Here is an 18,731-nt window from a genome sequence, read left to right as displayed (position 1 = left end):
CATACTTTTCCTCCTTAATGAGAATGGCTCAGCTAGCATTCAAAAAAACAACCTAATGCAAAACCAAGTAAAGGTCACAACCAGCCAGCATCCATCTTGGATTTACAACACAAAGGCCTAATAATGTTTGCAGGTTGATTTACTAGTAATGAGCCACAGGAGTTGAGTGAGGTAGAGCTACTGCCTGCCACATATACTACTCACAGGGAACAAATAAAGGCATTAAACTTTCATGGCCACAGTGCCATCTCTCCTGAAGTCTGCTGTTAAATGTAAACCTTAATTTTATGGCTCAGAGCGCATCTCTGGTGTTAATTTTGTTGCTTTGGCCATCATTCCTATTGGTTATGATGATACTGGGCAAACAGCCTAGCCATATTAAACTTTTTTCATTAAGTCCTCCTAATAACAAAACTAGCTGTTTGCCAATGCTTTCCAAAATCTTCCAAATGATCATTTTCTGATAGTCACACAAATAACATTGTCTGTCAGTGACTTCTAAAACAGCTGCAGAAATAACTGCCTGATGGTTTGACAGCAGTATGGGTATCAAATAGTATTTAAAAAGAGAGAAAAAAAATCTGTCTATATTTTTAGTCATGCTTTACTTGTGGACATCATATTAGAAGAATGAATACATTATGTAGCACAAAGAAACAGCAGATTCATCCATTAAAAAGCTTTCCCTATTATGTTGATTTAAAAAAAAATGCTGAATTTGGGTATCATATTACATATAAACTTGAATCATAATTTAAAAAATCAGACATGTTTTATCTCGAGCTTAAACTACATACACTGTTATGATAACAGGGTGCGCAGGTGACCACATGCTGTAAGGCTAAATGCGGCAGCCTGGGTTCAACTTCCTTTGCTGTGTGTCCTCCCTTTGTGTCTCTCTCCCTGCTATCCTGTCTAATCTCCACTGCTCAGTCAAAGAAACGAAACACACACACACACAGATCATCCTAAACATTAAAGCGAGGATGAAGTGAATAACACTGATGATTACAATGTAATGTTCGGAATCCTTATATTTATGTGCATCATACTTTGACATCCGCCCACTTTTAGGTTTAGAGACATTGTTGCAAACCAAGCATGCCCCCAGATGGCAACAACACTCTCCCCAGAAGGAAAATATGACGAAAAACTGCTCACAAATGGCCTCCAAAAGTCCTTATACTCCAGTCCAACTCAGCATCTGCTGGATGCACATGAGCCCCCAAAGGATCCATTGCCACAGGACACAACAGCACTCCCCGAGAGGTCCCATGCTTGACAGGTCAGAGATATTATGGTGGTTGGACTTACACAGTGTTAGGTAGGTAATTTCATGTTGTGACTGAGACTGGATGTGTCTATTGTTTAGTGTGGTTACAATTTCACCATATTCTTATGTGTAATAATTTTATTGTTATTATCATTATTGCTTTGCTTTGGGGTAACATGTTGTCAAAATGTAATTTTACACCTAAAAAATGACTTACAAAATACATGTTAATAATTCTAATAGGAAGCTACCAATAGTAAAGCCCAAGTTGCAAAAAAAAATTTAAATGATCCTTCAAATGCAAACCAGCTGCTGCATAGCTCTGAGGTATTAGACTGAAACAGGCTAAGAGCAAAAAGTGACCAAACAGAAGCTGAAGTGTTGATAATTAGAGACCTTTTTTCAAGTATTTTTTCCCACTGGTATTACGTACCACAGTGGTTGAGGCTTAACTCGAAAAGCACGAGTTGTGTATTTCCTCTGATGCAAGACTCTAGAAATACAACGGTCTCTTGTGCATGCTCCACCACCAGCAGCCAGAAAACCAGCACTGTGGATTAAGCCACCAGAGCAATGTTGATGACTAGTCAACATAATTTGCAGCCTGAAGACAAGAACTGCAACTGAGGAGAGATTCACTGTTTATTTCTTCTTAATTTCTATCTACATATCAAAAGAGACTTAACCTTAAGTGGGTAAGAACTTGCTTGCCTTGAAACTAAAAACTTAAGCAGACCAACTTTGATAAAAGCTTTAAGTAACAGTTTCATTGGGGCAGCTAAAATCTAGGAGGTGAGCCAAATTATCCAGAAATGTTGACGAGAGCACACTAATTAATTGCAGTTGAAGTACACTGAATGTTGTGCTATGACTCATCAAATTTTCACCAATCCCTTTACAGATCCTTGGCCCTTTAAATGTTGTATCAGTGATAGCAATAAAGTTTTATTTGTGTGAGTTGAAGTTTGTGAATGTACACATAATGAGCTTTGGAGGAAGCAAGCTTTTGATTTTGATGATTTGAAGGCAGATTTCATATTATCCCTGATCCGATCACATCAGGTCACATCAGGGGGCCACAGCATGAGTTACTGGAGCTATTCATATCCACATTACTGGTGTGTTTGTGTGTGTTGTGCAGTTCAGTGCCAATGAGGTGCAATCTGTGCTTTAGCACACTTGTGGTTAACATTACATGAATGATGGAAGTTCATTTATCGTCAAATCCCATTGAATGATTAGTGCGTTCATTTCCTCAGCTGACGTTTCCCAATAAGTATGTCAATACCATGTCACTGAAGCAGAGAGTGTCTTTAAGCTAAGTGACAAATAAGCCATTTTGCCTCAATATATGATTTTCATGCAGCAAAGAGATTTTAAAGGGATGTACAACACCTTTAACTGGGGAGTTATTTACAACTCCACTTTTAATTTGCTCCTGCCAAACTAAACTCCTTGTTATGCTGACTTTTTATTAACTGGATCACCATCTGGCACACAGGAAAGGATAAAGTGCCAGATCTGGCTGGTCTCTCATGAGCAAAGCTAAACCGCTGTTTTGGGTCACTTCACAGAAAACGTAGATATTTTGAGGTTTAAAAGACAGGATAGCTAAAATTACTCTGGGATCTTCAGCAGATTAAATTGCTGTAGTATTTGCTTCTCCTTGTTTTTTGACCACAAGATGATTAACCCTTAATGAAAACCTATCTAAGCTGGGGAGTGTTTTCACTAAAGGTTAATGTAGGAAAAATAAAAAGCAGTTTGAGATCTGACCACTTCACCAGAATTGACCACTTTACTACTTGTAAGCTGTGTGCAGGGTATGCTTTGCCGAAGGGGTCTACATGTCTGTGCCGCCGCTGAATTATTTTTTATCCCAGGTGGTGGTAAAAATGTATCCCCTTCTGATTTTCAGGGCTGCATCTTTAAACAGTCTACAGTGTGAACAACAATAAAATCAGATACTGGCTTTCACTTTCAGCGCTCCCAATCCTTTGACGGTAGAGATGACACTTTTGAGGCAGATGATCTGGATCCTGCTTTGTTTCAACTTTGCATTATGCCACCACTATATCAATGGTGTGCAGTGGCTTATACAAAAAGGCAAGCAGACCAGAGGCCAGATTAAAACATGCTGTATTTCTGCAAAATGTTCCCTATCAGTGTTATATGGATCAATACTACTGCTACAGATATTTAAGCTTGAGCTCATTGAATACTGTATATTCTCTTTAAAGTGATGCAAAATATTCTATTAAATCACATGTTTATAGCGTGGCTGTCCTGTGAGGACCACATGTTTCTGAAACAACAGCTGCTAATGGGCTCAGACACAGACACCTTCATTTACAAAAGGATATTAAATATTAAATAATATTAAATAAATCAAATCACAGCTGAATAAAAAAAGCACTGCATGACATATTCAACTGTCAGTATTTACAGGGGATTAAAAATTTTAATAGAATAGAATGACTTTATTAATAGGATGAATAATGAGATTGGGCATGAAAATGAAGGTGGTGTCTTGATAAAACAGCTGGTTACACTTTCTTTTGTCATCTATTTCTCATAGATGTCATTCTGAAAGTGCTGGTGGAGTCTGAACCTGTTCAACTTGCCTGTTGCCTGTACACTGGACATGGCAGGAGCTGATATCTGCTCTCCATCATCCTTTCAGCAAAGGGAGCTATTAAAAACTTTTTCACACTACACTCTAAGTCCTCTAGATTACACAGGTTGGCCAAGGTGGTTAGTAAGAGGAAGCTGACAGAGGCTTGTTTGCTTGCTAATGCTAGCTCTGTCTTCACACAAAGTGATCTTGGAGAAGACCCAGTGGCAGCTTGCCTGGCATCTTAGTCTCCCATCAGTTTCCCATCAAAGACCAGAGGTTTATTCAGAATGAGCGTGTGCGATCAACCAGAAAAAGTTAGCTAGGCTCTCAGCTTGACAAGCTCAAGTCATTGTTAACAGGACATGAACACTGGCTCTGTACAGATTTCAATGGGATCATAGTTAAGTGGAGTTAATCCTGCTTCCAGAGACAACATCCAACTGTGGCCAAGTGACTGCAGTAATGTAAAGGAGGAATGCAAACAGGCATGAAAGAAGCCTTATGGCACAACACTGTTTGAGATGAAAGTAGAGAGAGATCACTTTCACTTTGCAACTACTTAAAATTGCATTTTAATTTGTCTATTTTTAGAATTCCCTGTATAAGCTCTGCTGCCCTGCCTGCCCTGACAGAATGCCGCTGCATTATGCTGCTGCTATTTCAATGTGAAAACTACAACTGACTAAATAAAAGAGAAATGAAAAGGATTTAGAGCTGTCATACTTTACAGGAGCCTCACAAAAAAGTCACCCTACAAAGGCGAGTTCTGCAGCTTCTTAATTCAGCAGCATTGAGCTGTAACATCTTGCAGTTAGAAACATGCCACGTAGGGCATATCTGAAGAAATGTTACATGCATGGTTCATTGGCTTTGCAAGTGATGGAGCAGCAGTTGTGATGGGCTGATAGAGAGGAGCAGCCTCACTCCTGTGTGGAAAGACCCTAATCTGACTATGATTTACTACATCATTCACAGTTAGAACCTGCAGTCAATTATGTTGTAAAACACATTACAGAGCAAGTCATTTTCACATATTCAGGTAGAGGTAGAGGAGGTCACCTACCAATAAAGGTTGGTGGTTCAATCCTTGGCTGCTCCAGTCTGCATACCTAATTTTAAGATATAGCTATTGGACATAAAAATGTGCAGGTGCACATTTTTTAAAGGAGGACAGGCTCATTATTTTCATTGGGAAAAAAAAAACATTCCCCCTCTGTTTTTTTTTTGTTTTTTTTTAACAGATTGCACTCTGGCTATGTGTCAGTCAAACATGTGGCTCCACAACTCTTTCTATACAGTTCTCACTCAAATTCTAGTCATATTTTACAGTCACAGCTTTGTATGTTTGTCTCTCTTCCAATAAAATTCACAGCACTTGTGTCAGAATAACAAGCTCACCATAGTTGGCCATAGACAAAACATTGAGTGTGGAATGCTGTATAATTCTCAGCCTCAACTCTCAGCATCTTTGCTGCACAGTGGGCTTTATGACTTTTAGTTGCTGACTTCAATATAGGCTAGAATACTAGAAGAATTCACATTGTGTGGTCAGAAAATGTGACAGCTAACAGAACAGTTGAGGTCACACATTGCAGTCGTAATTTTTAGTAACTGCAGTGTTCAGTTTGAGACACTACCCTGGAGATGCGCTAAAGGAACAATGTAAAGTGATATACAGTGAATTGTTGAGTTTAAAATTTGGTCCAGTCGTGTTTTGAACAGGTCCAAGCCTTCCTTATATAGACCACCAGTTTCGTATTTTTTTCTGTGCTTCTAAATAGTTCTGTGAAAGCTCAACAATTAATATCAAAGCCAAAAATACAGTCTAACAGAAAAGTTTTTCTGGGAAGGCTGCATGCCCTAGAGAGGCTTTAAATCAAAATTCCTCCTCTATTCACTGGCTTTCAAGAATTCATCTGAGTGCTACTTTTCTCCTGGTTTAATCTGCAGAAGACTGAAAATGAGAACAGATTTACATACAACAGGGAGGATTCGAAGCCTGGACAATGTGCAAAAGGTAGAGCAGAGGCACTTGGGTCCCCTGATTTCCACTTTTACTTGCAGTAACATAAAGGTAGTTATAGTATAACACTGTGCATTCAAAAGAATACTTTCAACATCGTGCAAGTTTTTTCTTCTGGGCAAAGGATAAAAAGCTTTTCAATGTCTGCTCAATATAAATAAGACATTAATATAGACTTTGACCAAAGAATATAGCAAGACCAACAAAAAACCTATTTGCTCCAAAAGCTTCTGGGCAACTTGGACAAAGTAATAGACTTCAGATCCATCAGGTCAAATGAAGTTCAAGTCACCTATAATACCAATGATGTTTACTCTCATCGGGAAAAACAACTCGAGCTCTTCTAAATTTAATTTCTTCTCAAGCCTCCAGCAGAATCGTGAGCTCTCTTTAAAATGTTTTTGCAGTAAGTGTCTGATAGCAAAAGCAATAGCGGTTAAAAAAAGGTGACATAAATCTAGCTGATGAAGATTTAATGATTTATATTGCTGTATCTGTATGTATCGACAAAATCTCCCCTCTGTCTCTGCTTCTGTCTGTGTTTCCTGCAATAAATATACACTATAAAGCTCTACAGCTACACACTGCTGCAGGCCAGTAGCTCACTGTGCACTTCACCCCTTCATAACCCTTCAAACAAGCAACAAGAGTCAGGAGGAGAGAGAGGGAAAGAGAGAGAAGGTAGGGTAATAAGAGGAAGATTAATACAATCTATATGCTATGTTTGTGTGCCGCGGCCACAGCTCGATTTATCTCCATTGTTAAAATAATGTGAAAGAGGAGTTCAATCTTTGTTGGGGTTGCCACGACAACCCAGTCGTGACATACCTGTGCTCCCAGCCTGGCAGAGGACAAGAAATGTAATATCAAGAAGTATTTTAAAGGTCTAATCTGCACTGTGCTGTTCATGTTCTTTGCACTGCTTTGTAATTTAGATCACTTTTTGTTTTTCACGCCTCATCCTGTATATAGTAAGTGTTTATACTGTAGTAGTCAAGTCTAAATATATTAAATCAAGACTATAACATCTGAACAAGGATTAGACGAAATGCCACAAAATTCTGAACATCATCGTCCTCCTCAGCCAAACAAATGACATCCTCACCACCCTTGGTTACTGGTTGTACTTAACAAACGCAAAGAATTATACAAATATTACTATTACTACTACTACTACAACTATTACTACTCTTTCACAAACTTGGTTGCATGAGATTTTTCTGTCTTAAGCAGGCCTCCTGACATTAGGTCTCATGTCTCAAAGGCAATTAAGAGTTGAGTTTCTTGCAAGTATGTAATGATTCTGTGTCTGCAGAAGCCCCAAGGATTGAGAAGAGCCTCTTTTACCAAATTACAGGCAAATAGACCTTGTGCATAAGATTTTCTTACTGCTTCTGCAGACTAAGGATGACAAAGCTTATTTGGATTGATGAGAATACAGTATATAGAGAAACTGTAGACATGGAGAATGGGTATAAATAGGCAGAAGCATGTCATATAAACATATGCGGTAATCTTCCTCTTACTTGATATTGAGCTTGCTGCAGGTTTGGCGTAAGATGTCCATAACAATATCATAATGTGCCAAATGTAAATTCAATATTCTCTCTTTTTCCTCTGTTTTTGGTTTCCACAAACTGCTGATAGAAATATTTTACCATGTAGCTCCTAAATGTTCCTCTAAATGTGCTTATATTGCCATTTATTGATGGTTTGTAGTTTTTTCCTCTTTTGTTACACATAAAAAAAAAAAAAAAAAACTGCCTGCTGCAACTACAAACTGAGTTGTAAATATAAAGTTGTAAGCCATAAAATAAAAACAGTGAGCTTAAGCATACAATAAAGCTGCACAAATCTGTGGAGGAACTCCAGAATCCTCTGCAGGTTCACTGACATATGAGTAATATCATCCATTGTTATTACAATATTAATTATAGCCAATTTAAGAACACACATAACAGGTTTTTGTTTACATTACCAGTGCCCAAATTAGATTTTCAAAACATAGTGAATTTTTGGAAAAACTATCTAAATCCACAATATTATAGTTAATAGCAGAAACTACTCAGTGCTTTCTCCACAGACATCATATTTACCAAACTTACTGATATGAATCCAGTGACAGCTGAGTTTATAGGCCTAAGTCTGATCTCTAACTACAGGGATAGCTTCCCCTCTGTAGAGTACAGCATAGCGTTGTACAGTAGGATAGCTCAGCACTGCAGAGCACAAAGCTGTACAAGGGCCACGATGGCCAAATTTTGTCTCTGAAAAAATCCTGTTCTTTTCACCTTCAAGCCTTTTCTTTTTTATCATCACAGTCCAGATTGGACATCTGGAAATCCACCATGCATTAAACCACAGGAGGCCACCAGGGCTTGGAGTGATTATGTGTATGTGGGCCGAACATACAGCAGCGTGTGCACAGCCCTCCAGGGTGCAGTGAAATTATTATTGAGGTATAATAAGTGCAATAGGTGCACGGTTTGTTCAACATGTAGCTAGAAAAAGAGTTGTATATTTGTGTGTTTGAGAAAAAGCCTCTCTTAAGAGGGAAAGTAGCTTCTTTTATTAAGCTCAACACGCTGAAAAGTATGCATCAGCAAATGATTGTTTATATACAGTAACAGGAGTTTCAGAACCATGACACTGAACAAGAAAGATCAGGACTGAAACTAATACATTCATGAGAATAAGCAAGCAAGTGGGGCTAGTAAGCTCCAGCTAAAACTTCTGAATTGCAGACTTTTATCTTCTGTTTTTTACTGGTCACATTAAAATGCCTCACATCCAATTCTTCTGACATACAGTACATAGACTTTGTGCTTATAAGAGACTTGAGGTTTACTGTATGTGTATGTGCTCCAGAGGCTTATGATGCTCAGCTGACCCTGTCCTGTTGGCTTTGACGGAGCTGTAAAAATGCCGGTAGCAGACAGGCATATCTGCAGATGTCCAGGGAGCGATGAGGGTGGCGAGGTGGGACGTTAACGGGAAAAGGCATCTAAGACCTTAGACATGTGATGCATCAGAGAATATAGGTACATGTGCACACTCAAAGACAGAGCCAAACCCTCGAGTATGCTCCAAAGTAGATTCCACATCAGCCAGCCCCACAGTCTACTGTAGTGCACTCCAACAAACGGCTCCTGCTTGAATCCCAGATCTCGCTGTCTTGGAAATAATTAGAAGAATGAGAGAGCAGAGAGGTGGTAAACTGCTCCAGGCTAACCTGAAGGGAGACTTTGTATAGCATCTGCTTCTGGAAGCTACGTGCCAAGCTTAGGGAAAGATGAGAGATGAACAAACAAAGCTTCTTTAGGCATATTCCTAAAAGTCTTAAGTGAAGCAGAGCAGGCGACTGATGTCTCTGAGAGGCTGACGCTGGTGGAAAAGTGGATCATGGATAGATACATCTGAAAAAGGCAAAAGGAGGAAAACTAAAGAGGAAAACTAAAGTATGAGTTAGACCAATGCAGCAATTGGCCTCCATTCTTTAGATGCTTTTCAATCATTTTCCTGTCCTTGGTTTATCAAATCTCAGCAAGCTATGATTGCAATTTTATGTTCACAAAGATACTTCCACCACCCTTGGGTTAATGAAAACTTGTTGAATTCTTTTGAAAAAACTGAACAGGGACAAGAATTTTGTTATTTTGAGATGAGAAAACATAGAAAAAAAGTTATAGAGCTGTAACCTTTTCATCTGTCAGTATACAGTTATCTTTTGACTTAACTGGCACAGAGTCCCTTTTATGGTATGCAACGCACTCTATTGGGCTTCACCAGCTTCCAATTTCAGTTTGACTGTGACGTTTGTACAGTATTATAGTCTTTGGAAAATCAAACATTTACTTAGTCCAACTAGCACATGTTTGTAGCATCTTCAAATCACCTTATAAAGAGCATATTAAAAATCTAAAAATAAAATAATAGCAGTGAAAGCAATCTACTATGCACGTAACTGTGAAGCAGGAAATTAGTACAACATGCAAAAAAACTTACCACAAGGTTTCAATTATCTACTTTAATCAAAAACTCGTAAATCTCATAAAACAGACTTTTATCTGGCTAATAGTTTCTTAGTGTGCTCTTTCATATACTGTTGATGTGGAGACAGTGACTTTGAAAGGTTTTGTCAGCGCACAATGATCTCAATTTCATTGGTATCGATTTAACTCGGCTTACAAGTGAAGAACAAAACAGCCTTTGGTGATAAGCTTTGGCTTATTATCTATGACAAGAATCATTTCAGAAAACTGAGGAGGAGCAGAGCACGTTGTGCTGCAGGGGGTTGGTGGAGCTGATGGTTTGTTTGGACAGCCTTCAACACTTATTAATTTTCATCTTTGGACTCATTTAAAGTGGGCCTACTATGCTCATTTCCAGTTGCATTTTTTTTTTATTCTTTATTGCACCAGATTTAGAGTAAAAATCATTTTTATCTTCTTTCCTTCTAACCTTCACCCTTTCCACCCTCCCTTTAGCTTTCCTCTGTCCGCCTGTCCCTCACAAATGGAAATATTCAACATGGGACTTTTTTTTCACTGCTAGAGCCATCAGCCAGAGATGACCATATTCAGAATTTCAACATTATTCAGAGCCAAGAGTAGAAAAAAATGGTCAGAAACTGAGCTTTTAGCTTTTAGAAGTCTGAAGCCTGAGGTTTTGATAAGCAGGGATTACTTGCACGTATGCATACCTTATTATTTGAAACTTTTGTATTATGAGCATCCACCCCTCTCTGGTCTACCAGACTGGTCACATGGCAAAACAAGAAATAAAATCAAATTGCTGGCGTTTCTGGACATGAATTGTCACAGATTTCTGTGACAGTAAGCACAACTTTGAATTTCAGTGGTAAGTATATTTCATAAATGCTCTTCAGAGGGAAGAAGTCATCCAAGAAAACTGAACTTTGAAACTAGTGGCAACTGTTGTATTTAATGATCTTTTAAAAAATTTAACAGAGTTGTTTCTAAAGATAATTAATAATTTAAAAGTAATGAAATGAAATAATCCAGGTGCCTCTCCAATGGCTTTTCAATAGGCCACCAAGCACCAATAGGCTACCAGTGTGCAAAAACTACAGTTAATAAAATGAAGTGAAAAGGACTGAAAGCAGCATATTATGTTTTATGGGATCCTCAGAAATAAATCTTAGAAACAGAGAAAAAAAATAGGTTGTTTTCTCAGTTTGCCAAGTAGGAATATACTTAGCAGCTTGTTTAATTATTCATTTATTTGTCTGCCAACATACTGCGTAGCTGCATTTTGAGATTATTTAATAGTAAATATTGAAGTTAAATGGTGCGCCTGGCCAATTGATGCTACGTGAATGAAGGATGTAATTCTAGTGTTAAAATAGCTTTTAACCTTTTGTGTTTGATTGCGTCCCTGACTGAAAATGCACTAGTTCTGTTTAATTCCAAACTTTTTCAGTCAAAATGACTAATTAACATATTTTATAGAATTTACATTGAAAGCAGCAGTAAATAATAAACACGCTAACAGGTTTTATAGTGTATGGGCAAATATTTTCATGATTAAAAAATGCTTCATAAAAAAAAAAAAAAATTTCTACTCTGATTTTCTGCTATAAATCACACACACAAAAAAAGAGTATTGAATAAATGTAAAGTACTATTCCATGGCCATACCATTTGCAAATACAAAGTGCCATCTTTCAACTAATTACAAGTTAACATGGCTCAAAATGGAAAAAGGGTTAGTGCACATTGCTCATTCTTCCTTTGATTGATTAAAGCTCTCTCCACTGTACACGAGGTTTGAAACTTACTTCAAAGACCCAAAGTTTCCCCCCCAGACTGCACTTTATCCAAGGTTCTGTTTGCTCTAATTATGTAACAGGAAGAAGGGATCATCTCCAAAATCAATGTTTCCTCACTAGCTGCAGGTTAAGATTGGAGGTGAAAGCAATTAACTTCTAGATGTTATGATCATGTTATGCTGACGTGCTGATTATAAAACCACCTAAAGGCAATGCATCACAAAAGACTTTAGGATTTCCTCCCTGAAATTAAAAGTAATCACGTGTCTTTTCCCAACTCATCAAGTGTGTAATTATGGAGTCTTCCATCTTGTGTTGTCTCTCTTACTCTTGATCTGTACAAGGTGTGGAGTTTGGCTTAATGAGAGCAACTTTCTTTCTCATGATGTGCTTGTTCGGCCATAATTGCCTCTCTGCAGTATCTTTTTGCCCAGTGAAGTAATATGAGAGTTAATTGAGGGCTGTGAAAAAAAAATGTCATAGCAAATTATTCTCATACCATTAAAATCCAAATGACAATAATTCAAATAAGCAAAACAACCGACCACCCCTAAACAAGAACAACAACAACAATTTACTTCAACTTGATCAAATGATCACAACCAACCTGACTTCTATGCAGTGACTTCCAGTCACAAAAGCTTCAGGTTTTACTCCAACATGCTGCACAACATGTATTCACATTCTCCAAACATATTGTACTGTTGAATGCAGAGCAGTCTACCCAACCCTTTTTCCTCAAAGCACTCAGAATATGCAACACATGAACGGAAAGGCACAACAGCTACAGAAGAGCTCCCACAACAATCATTACTTTCACAAGTGTCGCAAAGCAACTACACACACTTATCTCAGCGCCACTAATGAAACCAGGCATGCACTTCTTCGCTTCCTTGCCTTACCGTTTATATGCCTTTTGCCTCATTTTCAGCAGATAAAATCACTATATTCATGTGCCTGTGCATCCCCTCAGAGCTGCATGCATTTAGAAAAAGACTCCTCTAATTCTGACTGGAGACAGGGCTGGTAGGCAGAGAGAGAGAGAGAGAGAGAGAGAGAGAGAGAGGGAGGGGAGAGAGAAATTGAGAGAGGGAGCTGAGAATTGAATGGAGCAGGAGGAGGTGTTGTGGAAGAGGAGGGGTTATGGAAGTGATGGAGAGAAGAGGAAAGAGAGAGAGAGAGGAGAGGTGTGGCTGAAGGTGTAACTGCTGGGAGGAGAGGAGGTAAAAGTGAAAGTGGCCAACCTTGTGTCATGCTGCATCTCTCCATCAGATTCCTGGTAGGAAGAGAAGAAAAGAGAAGGTGAAATGATTAGATATATTTATCAAGCAGATTTATCTGGCGCCGCTGCTGCCACTGCACGCCGTGGAGTACCTCTTATCTGGTGTTTAACGAGCTCTCAGAGCGCCTACGTCTCGGCAAACAAATATATCCATTATTTCTCACTCTCAAAACACACACACTGTATCAGTTCTGAGAACATTAAGTGAAAGAAGGCGCAAGGCAGAGCAAGAAATGACAGATTAACAGTGCAAAAGAAAAATGCTGTGTGCTGCAGAAATGGAGAGAAAGTGCCCAAGGGTGAGAGGCAGACTTGCAGAGTGTAGGTTTTAAAAGGAAAAAACTGAAAAAATGGAGAGTTTTAGGTATGAAAAAGTAAAATAGTAAATAAAATAAAAAAAATTTTTGAAATTAAGTTTAAAATAATAATTTGACATTTTTGGAAATAATCTTAGATTCCTTGTTTGATACCACTCTCTTCTTTTGAAGGTAAATATTTCTATTGTTTATGCTCATATAAACAAACTATTAAAGGTCATTGTTTGCACTTTAATAGTGCAAACAATGACCAAGAAAATCGACCATTTACAGTTTCACTTAATTGTTTGCTTCAGAATCAGTTACCCATGCAATCATTTCACCACAGTCAACAGGGCAGCGCATACATGTGCAACCATAAAACACTCCCGATTTCACATTCTTGTTCATGAACTTTAGAGAGGCCACAAAGTCACACATTGTTTTGGTGCTGCAGTGGGTTGGTGCGCTTTCAGATGTTTGTGTGTCTGCATGTTGCATGCAGCTCCCGTTAGCCTTATTGGTGAGGACTCAGCAAGGTATAATAAATGTCACAGGTGGACCGCTCCAACATACGGACTGTAACATTTGCAGTGTGTATTGGTGAGCGTCTGCATGCCGTGCTTCACGGAGTTGTGTGGGTGTTACAAACAGTGCGAATGATACAGCAGGATGACTCATACAGCTACTGAATGAGACAACGCTCAGTAATCCCCCCCCCCCCCCCCCCCAACCCCTCCCCCCACGTCCATCCTTCCATCCCAGCATCCCTCTGTGCGGAGAGGGCAAGCCTGGAGAGAGGGGGAGGAGGATAGAATTGGCATTCCTGGAAGACATCACTGAATGATAATCAGCTCACATGGATTTACATTCATTCAGTGAAAAATGTAAAATATTAACCTTTGATTTGCTTTTGCTAAATTATTATAGAAAGCAGACATATATTAAAAACTGTTCACCTGTCATTCACTAGTTGTCGTATATCAATAATCTGATATAAATCAGCAAGGAAAAACCATATAGTTTGGACATCCATCCATCCATCCATTTATTTCTGCTTATCCAAATCAGGGTCACGGGGAGGTTGGAGCCTATCCCAATTGTCACATGACAAGAGGTGGGCTACACCCTGGAAACGTTGTCAGTCTATTGCAGGGCTAACACATAGAGACAGACAACCATTCACTCTCACATTCACACCTACATCCAATTTAGAATCAACCCAATCCCATGCATGACTTTTGAACTCTGGGATGAAGCCAGAGTACCCAAAGAGAACCCATGCAGACACAGGGAGAGCATGCAAACTCCACACAGAAAGGCCGCAAGCCTGGATTTGAACCCAGGACCTAAACGTAATATGCAAAATGGCCCTGTTAGATTCTGCATATTTGGTCTGATTTTCCCTTTTTGTATTTCACATTGTCATTCGATAAAAAAACACCTTGATAATGTTGTAATACTTTTTTCTTAAGATGATTTCTGATACTGTATGTGGATATTTTTCAGCATTATTTCCATTCATCTTTTAATTACTGTCCTACAGCATTCAACAGTAAGTCTGCCATTCACATGCCAATGTAAAGGTTTCACAGGAAGCCATGCTTGCATTTACTAGGTGGTGAAGTGGAAACAAATACCAGCATGTCCACCCAAACAAAATTCTTTTTAAACTTGCATTTTAAACACTCTAGTTCAGGGGTAGGGAACTCCAGGCCTCGAGAGCCGGTGTCCTGCAGGTTTTAGATGTGTCCCTGATTCAGCACACCTGACTCAAATGACTGAATTACCTCCTCAGTCTGCAGTCAAGTTCTCCAGAGTCCTGCTAATGACTTCTATATGTGATTCAGGTGTGCTGGATCAGGGACACATCTAAAACCTGCAGGACACCGGCTCTCGAGGCCTGGAGTTCCCTACCCCTGATCTAGTTGTTCTTCTTCTGTTGCATTTCCTACATTAACTACTTGTTGCATGTTTAATTCTTGCTGTATTCGATAAGTGTACATTTGTACTGTTAGGATGCATCCTGCTACTGCCAGATCATTCAAGACTTTGTTATGTATCAATTACGAGATCTCAGTTTAGTTTGTGTTTAAGTCATTACATATTTTGTAATACATATATTTCAGTCTTGCCCTCCAGACTGCAGAGGACACTTTTCCTTCTTTTTCTCCTTCCTTCCTTGAAAGAAACACCCACCTCATCTCTGCACTTGCAAGCCACTAACTGTGAAAAGTTGCCATACAGCAGTTTTCTCTCTTTATGCCAAATGTATTCCTTTTAATACATACACCCACTCATCACTGAACAGTTGCTAGGGAGCTGACATCCAGTGAATAAGTTCTATTCAGGAAGCAACATCCCAGACATCTCTCTTCTTCCTTGCTGTTGGACATGGGTCAAAGTTCACCCATTTGGCAGCAGAGTATTAGTACAACAGTGCATCAGGTTGTGAGAGGCCATATTACTGGATGGCATTTCTATGCCTGAGGCTCAAAAGCACAACAAAAACAGAAGGGGGAAAGTGTTTAAATATTTTATGTATTAGCTACCTTCACACGGGCACCCGAGCAGGATAGTGAAATTTGTTTGAGATACATGCAGTCTTTCTCTATTTCAGTAAATAAGCAGTAAATAAGGCAGATGTATTTTTAATATCACACCCCAAAGGGATCAGTACTTCTAATTGCTATCTCTCTGTTGCATGTTTGGAGGGCAGAAAGATGTTAATGGATTTAAATGAAAAGTAACTATACCCTAACCCCAGGGGACTATGCCCACTCTCCACCTTTTGGTTTGAGAACTGAAGAAGCCTTTTGGATGAGAGGTAAAAAGGGTTCAAGAAACAAAAAGAACTTTTGCCTGCTTAATTTGTCATAGAATAACAAAGGAACAAGCCTCATCTGGCCGTGAAACTGCTTGTCAATTGTCCAATTACTTTTACGCCTCTGAATATGAATAAAAATGGCTGTAACTCCTAGGCTGTTGATGCAATATTTTTGATAAACCCCTTGATTTAATGTTGAAATTCTGCACTTCAAATACCCTGCATTTGTTGATGGATTTAAATCAATCTTTTCTCAAAAGATGTACATTTTCAATGGCCAGGATGTTCTCAAAAGAGTGCTATGGTTGACGTCTTAGACGTGTTAGTTTTCATTCAGACATTCAACAGAGGGATAGCAAATGTCCAAATGCTTATGGACGTTCTGTATGTGCTGCATATGCATTCCTGTGCACATATAGCACAGAATACTTGAGATTCTTGTTAATGAATAATCATGTTTTCAGATTTTGTTTTGTATGGGAAGTGGGTGATGTGTCAGATGCAATTAAGCAAAACAGCAAACATAAATGAGTCACATCTACATAATAAGTCTGAGAAGAGTAATATTCAGCTAACAAAGACAAATGTGATGCAATACAGTATATCAAAGCCTTGAATAAAGATTGAGTGAAATCATCAGAGGCTTGTATAATCTTATTCATTTGGCTCCTCATTTCCAGCAATCTACATTTACTCTTACTGCATGTGGAGGAGATATGACACAAACTGATACTTTCTTAGAATGATCACAGCAATTATCTTCACAATAGACCAAAATAAAGTTACCGGGCATGGTGTAATAACTGTCTATATAATAAAATCCACAGTACGCATGGTGTGTATCTGTAGTCCTCATTCTGATCAACTGTCGATCACAGTTTAAAGAAAACAGACTTTCAAGAAAGAAGTTATTCATCGCTGACATAATGCTTATTGCTTCCTGTTAAAGTAACTCTGTTCCATACCATGTTAAGAAGAGCAGCTGGCACATTATTGCATATTAATAAAAGCAGATGGTTTGCTTGCAACCATGGCCAACAGAGGTGCTGAGAGACACCAAACATGTTGGAAATCTGACTAATTCGGGAAATAACTTCAAGTAAGTCCAACAAATGCATTAGATGTTATCCACTCTATGTGCACACTGTCTAGCCCTAAACACAATCTTGCTTTTAGCCTTAAAAACAATATAAAAAAAAAACCTAGCTGCTTTTCACACACATCTGTGAATGAACTAAATCTGAAAAGATCAAATTTCTGTGGAGTATTCAAGGTTCTGATAGTAAATCACAGTTACTCCAATTTTACTTCAACATGGAATCCTTGGTGCATGTCACCTCAATGCCTTTCTGCCCTAATTCCTCACTTCTCTAATGCTGACTCTAATAAAGTTATACAAAAGTCCCAAAATACTTCAAAAATAAGAAACAAACTCAAAAGGTTTTCTCTCAAATTGTCCGGTAATAAATACCCATTCCTGTCTGGTTATGGGTTATTTTCATTATACATTCCATTAATCCCTCCTGTAATGGAATGATGATTGAATCTTAAAGCTAGATCTTCAATAAATTGAAGTTGAATTTAAGTTTTGGAGTACTGAAATTTGTAGTATTTTTAAACCAACCAAACAAACAATGAATGTAGTGTACTCACAGTAACATTTAGAGGTCTGGGCAATGAGGTAGACCTGTAGGACATTCTAGGAAACTGCTCTGGCCATTTGAAGACAGGGCAGGGGTTGCTCCATCCACTGGAAGCCAGATGAGGATAAGGTGGCTCATAACTGGTAAGAACCACTTTCTTCTCCTTTTTCCTCCCTCTTTCTACCCATTTGTCTTTTTCCCAGCAAGGCTTTTCTCTCCTTCTGTCCTTTTCCTTCCTTTTCTCACCTCCTCTGTCTCTCTCCCAGGAGGTCTCTTTTCTCTTCTCCCTCTCCTCCTCTTTTTCCACCCCCAAGCCCTCATGTCTCTCCCACAGAGTCCTGTTTTCCCTCTCCTTTCCTCTCCCTATACCTTCTTCAAGCACTTTTTCATTTCTCTCTTTCCCAAGGGTGCCATTAGCTACCAATTCATCAAGTCGCCTCACTCTGTCAATGTCTGTCTCTAGATAATGTCTCCCAGTCAAAGGTTGTGCTTGGATCTTTGTACATAGCTCTTGGTTTTGCTCTGGGTGTGAGTGGCTCTCCTCCTTGGCTTTCCTTAGAACTTCCCTTGGCTCCAAGACCCTACAGCTAGGTAATGTTTTGCTCCACTGGTGGATGGAACTTGTGATATCTTTGGAGTCACACTCCTTTATGGTCTGAAGGTTTGAGCTGGTTGGACTGTACCACAAGTTTTTTGTTGATATTGATGGTGGTGGATTTGTCGAGGCTGAATGTAGTGGGGTGTGAGAAGGAGTTAACGGTGGAGGTGGAGGTGGTGGAGGAGTTGGGTTGCAATGTTGTAGAATGGACAATGGCTGAAGAGGACCACCATTGGATTTTAAGACCCTGCAAGTCACTTCATTAAGAAACTGTGAGAACTTGCGCCTGTCCTCTGATTTCTCATCACACTGATGGGATAAGACTGAAGAAACATTTTTGCAAGATGATGACAGACTTTGGGTTCCCACATCTTTTCTTTG

The 18,731-nt window shown here is 39.0% G+C and overlaps 1 protein-coding gene across 1 annotated transcript in view; it reads right to left on the bottom strand.

The window, feature by feature from the left end:
* begain (brain-enriched guanylate kinase-associated) overlaps nt 1-17,889 on the bottom strand; it is a 49,842-nt gene extending 31,953 nt beyond the window's left edge. Inside the window, exons 1-2 of the mRNA XM_030719263.1 lie at nt 17,763-17,889; nt 12,949-12,980 (exon numbers count right to left, since the gene is read on the bottom strand). Coding sequence (XP_030575123.1) covers nt 12,949-12,980; nt 17,763-17,807 — 77 coding nt within the window. The 5' untranslated portion in view covers nt 17,808-17,889. The remainder of the gene's footprint in view (nt 1-12,948; nt 12,981-17,762) is intronic.
* Between the last annotated feature and the right edge of the window lie 842 nt (nt 17,890-18,731).

Source organism: Archocentrus centrarchus, chromosome 22 (genome assembly GCF_007364275.1).
Source record: "Archocentrus centrarchus isolate MPI-CPG fArcCen1 chromosome 22, fArcCen1, whole genome shotgun sequence".
NCBI lineage: Eukaryota > Metazoa > Chordata > Actinopteri > Cichliformes > Cichlidae > Archocentrus > Archocentrus centrarchus.
The sequence above is the reverse complement of the archived record's forward strand: the minus strand, read 5'-3'. Positions and strand labels throughout refer to the sequence as shown.